The 12,034-nt window shown below is 41.6% G+C and overlaps 1 protein-coding gene across 1 annotated transcript in view; it reads left to right on the forward strand.

The window, feature by feature from the left end:
- The first annotated feature begins 1,669 nt into the window (after window positions 1-1,669).
- Sarm (sterile alpha and armadillo motif) overlaps window positions 1,670-12,034 on the forward strand; it is a 371,560-nt gene continuing 361,195 nt past the window's right edge. The window contains exon 1 of the mRNA XM_071590601.1: window positions 1,670-3,347. Within this exon, the coding sequence (XP_071446702.1) occupies window positions 3,129-3,347 (219 nt within the window). The 5' untranslated portion in view covers window positions 1,670-3,128. The remainder of the gene's footprint in view (window positions 3,348-12,034) is intronic.

Raw genomic sequence — 12,034 nt, forward strand, 5'->3', positions numbered from 1 at the left:
GGTGGTTTGCCCCCTTGGGTGGAGCGTAAACATTGCATGTCGCAGATGCTGGGACGTCACTAATATCTGGGGTCTTCTTCAAGGTTGTGCAGGAATAAGGCATACAAGCCGCTGCGATACCTTGTCGAGTTCGATGAGCGACCACATTACGACTACGGTATAACGTATACTCAACAACGCCCTCTGAATTAAATTCGGAGTGATTCTCCTCACATTTTCGTTCAGGGTGGATCTGTCTTTCGGCAGGTTTCAACTACCATCCGATTCTTTTTATCATCTACCTCATTTTTTTATCTGGCAATGAGTATCACTTCACCCATTCCTTGGTTCAGTTAGCAATTCAATCTTACTTATTTTTGTCTTTGCTTGGAAAATTTCCCGAGCCTTCCCTAGCTGGAGATTAGGTAGTTCAGTGGGTGGAGCTCTCTGCTAATGATCGGAGGAACCAGGTTTAATTCCGAGTGACGCCTTCAGAGAACCTCAGCTTCATCCAAACTGTGCGAAATTTCGGGTACCAGATCTTCCTGAGAAACAATAAGCGAAGCATGGAAAGGAAATGCCCTGAATGAAAACTACTTTAAAGATTCAATTTCACACGCCGATGGGTTAATTATTATGCGAGCTCGCCTTTCATATCAACCTCCCGGTTGTTTACTGTGCATTTTATAAGCACAGCTGAATACAATCTCCGCACAATATGTCCCAACGATGCCTTTCCTTACCAGTTCATCTTAAGCACCTTCCGATTCACAATCTCGCTTTAATCCGAAGACCTTATCTGGGACTTAAGGGTGGAGACCACGAGGTGCATGTCCATGTAATAGTAGAATTTTACCTTCTTAATTTTCAACTCTACTTTACCTGTCTTGTTTTGGTGGAGGCCTGTCGTATGCATTAATGGTTGTGGTTCATTTTCATCCCCTTTTTTGCATAAAAAATAACTAGTTTGTTAGGTAAATTAGCCCTTGTTTTGAATGACGCCTTCCTTCAGCACGCATACAAATTTGCACGTCAATCGACATAGTTTTACCGAATATTTTTCCCTTCCTCTCCGTTATCCCCTCCTTTATCACTTACCCGTCCCATCCGGTGCTTGCGCCCCCTGCCACACACCCTTTTGGTTGGTTGCAGATTATTTATATCGATGCCGAATCTCCTTTCCTACTCAAAACATCTTCGTTCTCCTTTTGGTTCCGAGTATAAAGTTTAAAAAAAAGTAAAAAAAAATATGAGCTCAACTAATTGAGTTGCCAAATTATTCCTCTGTTTCAATGCCCTTAAAACCCCGCATATAACTCCTCTCCTCCAATAGGTGGCTCAGGGAAACCGATTGTTTACACTCTTGAGTACTGCTCTTCGGCGGATCTTGCATCGGATCTTCCACGGCTCGCGTTCATCCCTCGATGGAGCGGTCCACTAACAAGCAGGGCTGCCTCCCCCCTCCTATCCCCCCTACCACCCCATACTACAGAATCCGACCTCCTCCTTATTGTCAGTCGGGAGGAGTGAAGACATGTTTCCCTCCCTCCCCCACTCTCTCTCTCTCTCCACACCTCTTTCCCTCCCCTCTTCTCCTCCTCCTCTTCCCCCCTTTCTCCCTCCCCTACTCCCCCTCCCGCCCCTCACGGCCATTCCGAGACCAGAATTCTCGCCACTCGTATTCGTCCGCCGCGCTTCGGCCAGACAGGCGCGTCGCCGACACAGCGCCCACGCTAGCACCATCACCACCGAGTCACTCGTTCGCACCAAGGCCTCGCTCGCTTCTCGCAGAGTTGAGAGAAAGAAAAGGGAAGCATTTGAATCGAACAAAGCGGACACACAAACTCTCTCTCTCTCCTCTCCTGCTTGGTTCGTCTCACAGTGCTTTGGGGATTTTCGTCGGCTCGCGTGTGTTTTCGTGTGCAGTTTTGCCCGTGTGTTTCGTGTGTCATCGTCGACCAGGATATTCTTAAGAAAAGAAGTTCCATTTTGACGTCGGGAGAAGAGGAATGAATTTGGAGGAGTGAGTTGATACGAACGGTTTAAAAAGAGTCCTTAAGTCCGTTCGTCCTTTCCCCACTTCGCGATCCCGTGTGCATTTTCCTTCGGCCGTTCCGTCGTGTTCCGCGCGCGCTCGTGGGTCTTCTCGCTGTTTGAGGCCCGTCCCGAGATTTCGTCCCCATCTCCTCCCACCCACACCATACGAGCGGGCGGGGGATCACGTCCTCTGTCTTCCGCGTGTTGTTCAGACCCCATATTCATTCCCCCCATATCCCCCACGGTAATTCTCCTGTGCAGCAGGGAGAACATCATTGACCCCTTCGTTGTCGGTCGACGTTCCCCAGGAGGAGAGCGCGCGCCCGGCGGAGGTCGAAGGATCTCGACCGCCGGGCAAGGCGACGTCGGGGGAAGTCGCTCCGGAGACCCCTGTCCCGGGTGTGGGCGATCCAATAGCCGATACCTTTCTCGTGGCCAAAGATGCGACCGGAGTTCAGCGGAGGTACCTTCGGGTGACTCGAAAACCTTTCCTGTAGTAACGGGAACCGACCGATCGGGTCGGAGCATCCTCTTTTCAGTGAGCCAAACTCTCTCTCTCTCTGTATTTTCCGTCGAGCCGCTTTAGTCTTCTTCCCATTACTCACTTCGGCCTCCACCCCTCCTTCCCCCACTACTCACACCTTAAGCAGCCGCCCACCCCACCCCTCCTTTAAAAAAATAAATAAACACGACGCTTCGTCGTGCGAGTTGTGTGGTCGTGTGCCGCGGATGCAGAGGACATCTCCGCGGTGCTTCGATAGCGGCGGGGACACAGACGTGTGAACGGCGATAATCTCCCTCATTAATCTTATTTTATCGGGATTAATTCCGTCTCTCGTGGGTCCCAGTGCTCTTCGCATAAAGGAACTCAACATTCAAGTCTTGGCGGTAGAGAGTTGTGTTATCGCATTATTCCCGTCCCCATGAGAGGTGCGATTTTAGTTCGTCAGTTATTGTGATCGTTCGTCATTTAGTTTGTGCCTTGATCTTTTCCGGACTAACGTTTCGCTCTCGAGGTAATATCACTTTCGCCCCCTCCTCGGGTTGATCAGTTTGGCTCCTCGCCTCAGGCGGGGTTATCATCGAGGAGGAGTGGTCTTCCGCCTTTCGAGATGGGCATCCTCGGGGATTCGCAGCTCCGATCGGGGTCGCCGCACCAGCCGAGACCCGGACTGCGGTTCCCCAGCAGCCTGCAGTCTCTGGGCACCACGGCCTCCCAGCATCACCAGCCACAGCAGCAACAGCCGCAACTACCTCTGCCTGGCAGCGGACTCCAGCACTTGGACAGGCTGTCGAGGACGTCCACGCGGCCGCAGATGAGACTCCACCAAGTGAGTTATTCCCGAAGCTCCCTCTCTAAACGGCCAGTCGCCGATCTCGCCCTCCCGGCCGGCGAGCCCCTCCTCGCCGCGTGACGACCCATCGCCGCTCGGCGGTCGATTGAGCAATATTGGAGGGTCAAAAACCTCCGTTTTTATAGCAGTGTATCTTGAAAGCGGGGGTTTTATAGCGACAACAGCCGGGGACATTAAGGAAATTTGGCGTTTCTTCTGGAAAAATAGATATATCAAAAATATCATGCAACAAGATCTACGCCAATCATTTTGGGATATGTTAGAGAGATGTTACTACATACATCCTGACGTCGTTCGTCTTATATCTCTTTTCTCCTCAGCAATCCTTTCTCTATTTGATCCTGCATTGAAAAGATACGACTGCATTTAGGTTGCGTAAATTCCCCTGGAATTGATTCGTAAGGGAAAAGGTGCTTGAACATTTTGTTATCTGGTTGTTCTAATTTTATATTCCAACAGTTTTATCTTTTGTTCACCTTCGCTGCAGTACCATCATATTTGCGCTATTTTGTCTCTAAGAGGCAATGTTTTACAATCTACATCTACATAATGCTCTGAAAGCCGCCGCAAGGGTGTGTGCCGTGGTGTGTTAATCAGTACCCACAAAAGAGAATAAAACTACATGCAAAAACAACAAATTCATGCCAAAATTTACCTACAGAGACTTGTACGTTCATTTAAAAACCTTTATTACTTACGCGTATGCAAATACATAGACTATCAACTAACAAACACATGTACCTACGAATAAACAACCTTATGTCTACGCAGCGTTTAATCTTGGCTTGACTTTTAAATCGAATGCCTTTACTATTTCTACAGTGACTTTGGTTTCTTACCACTATGAATCTCCCTTATGTTTGTGTTCTAACCTACCCAAATAGTGTGGGGATATAATAATTCCCTTCAGTGTCATTGCCAAACTCGTTTGTTCTGAACCTTTCTAAAAGTCTTTCAAGTCTCGCTTGTTCTCTTCGCTTCTCAAGCGGCTCCTTGCCAATTTCCCCTAAAAGGCCTTTCACACTTGCTTTCTTATCGTCACAATTGTTGACGATTCTGGACAAGTTTTTTGAATTTTATTCTTTTAGCCAATTTTTAATTTTTTGCTTCCATTGTCTAGTTGTCAAGGAGTAATTTTCTTTTGATATTGAGTGATTTGCATGCTTCTAGTGAATCGATGATAAATGCTAATGCAAATGAAACGATATTGTTCCTTCCACTGTTAGCCGAGGAATTGAGTCGAACTATTTATCACTATTTTTCAGAGTATGGATTCATTTTCCAAAAATTCCATTTTCCGTGCTCAGTTAAGTGATAGAGCCCACGTGAGTCAACGGCTCTTGGTTACGTGAGAGTTTTTCATCAAGATGGTGTAGTTACTCGATATTCTGCAGGTAGCGGCACACCCTTTCGGCACGCAGCTTGGTATCATGTTAAGCTCCCCATATCACAATGAGACTACCAGCTGTCCCTTGTCATTTCACACGAATGCCGTCAATAAATATAAATATGTGGACTATATTTTTATGAAATGCACCGTGTAACTCTCTGGTAAAATAACATTACCTCCTGGAAATCCTTTAGGACTTGACGAATTTTTTGAGTTAATTTGATTGTTGGATTACGGACACCCTTAAAGATGCACGGGTGTGTTTTTTCGTCCGATAAAAATGTTAACAATGAAAAGATTTTCGCGAGATGACCTAATTTGCCAATTCAAAAATCCTCCCGGATGTTTTGCTAAAAATTTCACGGAACCTATTCTTGAGTAGGTTCTCCACCGTCGCGTGAGACTAATGAATGATCGTTAAAAATGTAGCGTTTTGGCAAAAGAATGACCCTGGTGTTCGAGCTGCTCCAAGAGACGAGAATAAAAACGGTTGACTTTAAGATCAAAAGGGACGAGCTCTGGAAGACGGATCTTGCTGTCACGACTGTGCGAAATATGGGCTTCATCAGGTGGCGTAACGGATTTAGAGTTTGCAAGAACAGCGACACACATCGGCCAAGGGATCGTAAAAATGTCGCCTGGTTAGTGTTGTCATCGTTAAACTTTTTTAACGTGGCTTTTCTACGCAACGTCGGCATTGAGTTAATGTTGAATTTACAAAGATATGATATTTTTCTTGAAACGGGAAAAATGGCTATATCAAACAAACACACTGCATTATTATTTAATAAACACATTGATACTTGACGCAATTTTGGCAGTCACTTTAAGGCTCATCCATAATGTTTTTGGTGTTATGGTAAATTGAGTATTGCGAATGGCAATTTGGGAGAGAATTTGAATTGTCACAAAACATTTAGGAGAGCGGGAACAATAAATAAAATAAATGTGACGCTAATGGTCTTTGCAAAGGGAAAGAATGGCAATGAGAGAATCAACATGATCTCCTCATAAAAATGTTAATCTTAACCTGTAATGGGTGCGTTGAGAAAAAACACATAATTGCAAAGGCACATGCATTTAAGAAGCATTTAAATCATTTCTCAACGGAGCTTGAAAGTGAAACCGCTGAATTTGGAATATGATAAGTATTACGGTAGAACTTTATGTTTTAGACTATTGTTAATCTGATCGGTTTCTTACATGTGTATATGGATGCGTGTGAATTCGAATCCAACTATGCACATACATGAGAAAACTGGCAGAGACCATTGGGAAAGGCGTTGAATGAATTAATATTCAGTGCCCCTTTTATAACGAATTATTATGATAATTATAGCTAAATCCTATATTATGAAAAATAACTTGCCTCGCTTTCGCCCCAAAAGGACACTAGCTTCAAAGGTGCTGACCATTAATCGCCTGGGATGATTACAACGTGATTGGTCACACAGATCACCTATTGAGAAGGCATCGGTGGTCATCTATTCAATACTGTCTTTTTCCCCTCTACACGGACTCGACTTCTTCAAGTTGTGTCCTTGAGTCAATCACACTGGTGGTACTGTTTGCTTTTGAATGGACACTTCGTCATACTAGTTTTTTTTTACTTTTGTGATTGTGAGTGTACCTCATTTTCACAGCTTCACAACGGTTTATATTTTGACACATGTTTGGGATGAGTTTACTTTTGTTCAGTGGTTTTATTATGGAATTAATTCTTAGTCAATAAAGTTTTATTACTTTGACGGTGGAAATCATTATACATATCTATGTATGTTTAGTTTGAAATTACAAACACATTAAAAAAAATATTAGCTTAAATCACAGCTGAGCGCAAAGGAAAATCAAGTAAATGTAATCGTTTTTATTTCGTTAATCAAAAATCGATAGATATTTTAAACTCGATTATAGTATTTTAATTTGCTGTCTGGGTTTAGCATGCATTCCCTTTTAAAAATTGCACCGTAGACAGATGTTTTACACGTGGGATTCCTGCGAACGGTTGATGAACGCCCATCTTGCACATTGAAAGGCGCATCTTCGAGTCTGAGAGTCCTCAATTGTTTTGTTGTCCTTGTGCCACATCTTGAATGCGCTAAAACTTTGTTCAAATTTAAATAAAATCTGATTCCCGTGCCCAGCGGTGAAGGAAGTATTTACTAAATTTCGGTCTATGTTATTTTGTTATCATTATTAATGCAGATAAAAGTTGCATTAAAATTAATCTCCAAATCCATATTTAAATATGGCCTTCAACCTGCGCTTATCATTTCGTGTGAAATACTAAATTTCGGATCCTTCAGTACTGCTCTCCGTATTGAAGTCTTTTACAATCTTATTTTATGGCATTATTCCTGACATCAATTCCTTCTTTCTTCCGAACGATTGATTTTTCGGCCAACGCTATGCTTCTCCTTGTGCACCTATCGTTTCATCAACTTGTATTCCACTACTGCTAGAATACATAAGATACTCATGAATATTATTCCTTACCTTTTCAACGTTTTATTTGGCCATCCCAACACATGAGAATCTCATTGCTTTGGTTTACTTGAGGACAATCTTCATACCACACTTCTCGCACCGGTAATGCTAAGTACTCTACTTAAATAATAACTGTAATTATTGATTGTTTTTTTCCTGATCACCTGGTGCTGATTCATTACTTGATCATCAGCAAAATTAATCAAATATATCTCGCTACCTACTTCTGTTCTCAACCTTCAGGATATCCACGGGATAATAATTACATTCCTCTTACAAAAAATTACTCTTAATTTCATTCAATTACATGAAAAATATGTCCATGTTGAACTTGATTTAAAAATTAACCGCTCTTGTCTGGTATTTATCTTCAGCCCATGAAATGGCGTACTCAACATATCTCTAGATCTCAAGGAGGCCGAACGGTTGGCTACCAACAAATTAGCAAGCCGCCTTTCTATATTCACAATTTATCTTTATGACTTCCGAAACCTTACTCCATCTTCATTCAAGCCATAACCAAGAATTCTTTAAGCATCTTTCCGTGGACGGAAACAGCTTTCATTCAATAAATTCGCACCTCTGTCATTCAGAAATCATTCCTTCGAGCTCAAAGCTTGCAATACTTTTATAGGCGAGATTAAAAAAAATGATCAGTCATTCATATCGTTTATTTATTAAAGTTATTCACTCATAATTAGATTTATTTTTTCGAATGTTGGCCGTAAGGAATGAAAACAAATGCATCGAACTGCTTTATTTTAATGCACGGATTGTTTTTTATAAATCGTAAACCATGTTTGGGTCACAGAATACATATGAAGTGCAGTAATAAATTTACATCTCTTATAAAAAACATACCCTCTCGCCCCTTTCAACAAAAGTTCTGCATTCGACGCTTTGATGAATAGAATCAGTTTCGTGTAAGCCTCTTGAATACCAATTCAAAACGGAGAGCCACAACAGAAAAGAATCTTAGCACGCAAAACTACTCCCTTAATTGAAGATAATAGCATTACCACTCGCGAATCGCTCCCGCATATAAATCGACTTATTATTTCCACCGTTAACCGCTTCGTTTTAATGATCGATTCAAACTAAGAGTTTGAACCTCACGATTTTCAATTTGCTGTTTACCTTATGGTCATAATTGTGCGTCAATATATCACAAGAAGGATTTTAATATCATGAATATTTATTTAGATTTTTTCCAAGTCATCGGCGAGTATTGAAAAAAGAGCAATTAACTTGTTTGCTATGATGGGAGACGAATGCATAGTAATCGTTCATTTTATGACCTTAAAGGAAGATTGAAAAAAACCGAGCAGTCTTTGAATAGGATTCTCAAATTGAACGCAGCTGTACGATTTGAATTCATAATTTTGCTACCGGTAGTGTCTTCTCCCAGTAATGTACTGGATAATTCGTATATTGGAGCTTGGCGTGCGCAATTGCTATTTTCACAATAAAAACGCGAAGGTGGACAAATTCTACGAGTGAGCAATTAGGCATAATGAGCTAATTAATGGTCGGCTTTCATGTAATTGAACTTTCCTGATGCGACATCGCATTTGATATCGCCATCCAAAATCCGTAGTTTTTCAGTTTCTTCTTGTCTATTAAATGTAGTAGTCGACCGTGAAAGAGAGGATTTTGTTTGACCCAAGAACTGTACCCTGCTACGTATCTTGACGCTGCCACTCTCATCTTATACCACCTCTTTGTAAACGACTTCGTTACCAAAGGAGTTCTTCATCAAAGTCCTTAATCCAGCTTAAAATTTTCATCTAAAATACATCGCAGATAAGCGAAGTGTTCTGCTTGCACTAACTGATATCCTCCAAATTCAATTAGTGACCTAGCATGCTAGATCTTTAGAAACTCAATTCCTTCGTTTTCCTAAAATTAAAAAAGTGATCATTGGTAAATATACATGGCAATACGTGCATGAGAAAGGCAAATTTTAAAACATAATGCCTTGGTTCGTAAAGAACTTTGAATTCTAATTGAAAATCTTTCACCAGTGATCAGAGTATTGAAAGTAGCGGGGCTGGAGTATAACAGGGCAACATGGTGAGGGCTGGCACAAAGCAACATGAAACATGTCAAATGCTTGGGTGTTTCACGGACATTACCCATTTTTTAGAGTACCGGTTTTGTATAAAAAGCATCGGGAAAAGTTTCGGAAAAACAGATTTATTTCCGATATTTATAAAATTTCTTCAAAGTACATCCTTTGAGTGCCGACCCACTTTTAGTAGCGGCTTTTTTACGATTCAAAGGCTCTCTGGTAAATGGATTCCAGGAGGTCCTTAAGGGTACGCGTGTGCAAGCTTCTTTGACGGCACTTAGGGTACCATTGGTGGTGTCCTTTGAGGGAGGGAGGATTTCACTTTTGGGAATAGGAAATAGTCTGCTTTTGCCAAGTCGGGACTGTAAGGGCTTTGGGGAATCATCGCGATGCCGTCGCAGGTCTTTGCAAGCAGACGCTCGACTCTTCTCTTGGTCGTCCAGCAAGACCTTCGGGAGGGTGAGTTTAACACAGATCTTTCGTATCGTGAAATTTACAGTGATAATGATGTCCACTGTAATCCTATTAAAGCCAATACGATCTGCGATGATGCGCACCTTAGCCAACATCCTGAATTCAGCTCTTCATGCACACGTTTAACGTTGTTTTCGGTTCTTGACGTCGGCGGCCATACGGGGAATATGTGGACAAGCTAAAAAATGGGTTATTAGAAGGTTACTTGGTGAATGAGACGAAAGGTTATCTCTCGCTCATATACTGCTAGTATATGAGATCCTCGCGAAGTTGGATTGATTGCCGCATTGAATCACATTCAGTGTAGGGGAGCTAGATTTGGAAAACGTTGTTACGATTAACTTAGTAGCGTATCCAAAATATTAGAACACCTAGGCTGGGAATTTCTCACCGAGCGAAGGTTAAATTACAGATTAAATCTCTTGCACGAATTGGAAGGTCTCTTTAGCAAGGATGTTGAAAATGTATTATTACCCCCATCGTACCATGGTAGGAAAGACCATGCTAGTAAAATAAGAGAGATAGAGTGAAGTACATGGATTTTATTGGACATTGGACAGATGTCATTATTCCCACGAGCGATAACGGATTAGAATAACGTCCGACCGCACTAGGGTTATTATTATTATTAAAAATACACATGTGCTAATAGACATTGTCAGGTGGCACACAAGTCCCAAATAATTGCAAAAGATAGTACATAAAACCAGACTTCAAAACACAAATCTCTTTGACAAAACAAGTGAATCCCCATCCCATTTACAGCCATTAATCAGCAAGAAAAAAAAGATAAATTAAAAATAAAATTAAGCTATTACATATAATACATTACACCACACATCAATCAAATTATTACATATATGCCTTACATCTATTCTTAAAAGTATACACTCTGTTAGGAAAGGGCTCGAATATTTTTGCAGGTAAGGTGTTCCACTCAACAATTGTTCTATTTAGAAAAGAAAATTTTTTTTTATTTGTTCTCTGTGCCCGGCATTTTACCTTAAATTTGTGATCATTTCTGCCTATAAAATTTGGGTTCCCCGCCTCTTTCCTAAGATCTGCCCAAGCTTTCTCCCCCTTCAGAATTCGGAACATTCCACAAAGTCTGCTTACTTTCCTTCTAGTTTCTAGAGGTTCCCAGCCCAGCGTTTCTAGCATGTCAGACACACTCTCCATCCTCCTATGCTTCCCCAGAACATATCGGGCAGCCTTTCTTTGCACCTTTTCCAGTTTTTTAATATGACCTTCTTCACGAGGGTCCCATACAAGAGAAGCGTACTCTAAAATTGGTCTTACTAGGGTCTGATAAGCCTTCTCCTTGGTTGCTCTAACGCTCCCTTTGAGGTTTCTCATTACCCAATGAAGAATTTTGAAAGCTTTCTTTTAGATGTACTCCACATTTAGCCCCCACCCTAAGTCCTTAGTTAAATATACACCTAAGTATTTGACAGTATGACTTCTAGGAATGACATTTTCTGAGAATTTATATTCCCTATTGTTTCCATTTACCTTATTGCTAAAAGTGATGGATTTGCATTTGCTAACATTAATATCCATCCCATTATTTGTCACCCAATTTGCCATTTTATTAATGTCCCTTTGAAGTTTGTCACGGTCTCTGTCATTTTCGACTTTCCTGTAGATAATACAGTCGTCTGCAAAAAGTCTAATCTGAGAATTAATATTTATTGGGAGATCATTTATATATATTAAAAACAAGAGCGGGCCAAGTACGCTAACTATACGTTAACAACGTACGTTAACTATAATCGGGTCATAATTAGTCTGATGTGTGGTATTAACTCCCTGCTACACGTCCTAGAGTTGACTTTCAGGGTGCTAATTAAAAAAAAATATTAAATAAGATATAGAACACTAATTGGTGAAAATTACCCGATTACTTAGACAAAAGGATGATTATAATTCAGGTCTAGTTTGGGTATTGATGATCTTTAGTACTTAACTCCACACAATCAATTTCATCGAGAGATTTTACTTTCGAGATGTTTGTGACATCCGAAACCTTGATTCCCACCTTTGGATGCTGTGCGCTCGATCGCAAACTGGAATGGAAAAAGAATACTGCTGCCTCGACTTCTCATTTTATTTTGAGCCTAGGAATATATAAGTTGTCGTCGTCCCATGCACGTCTGTGAATCACCGTGGAAATTTTCGTCATGTCTTCTTCTTCCGTTGGGGCGAGTCGGGAGCAGTTCCCAGAAGGCTTCACCTATCGGG

The sequence above is a fragment of the Hetaerina americana genome, unplaced genomic scaffold (assembly GCF_022747635.1).
Source record: "Hetaerina americana unplaced genomic scaffold, ioHetAmer1.1.p SCAF_4, whole genome shotgun sequence".
Taxonomy (NCBI): domain Eukaryota; kingdom Metazoa; phylum Arthropoda; class Insecta; order Odonata; family Calopterygidae; genus Hetaerina; species Hetaerina americana.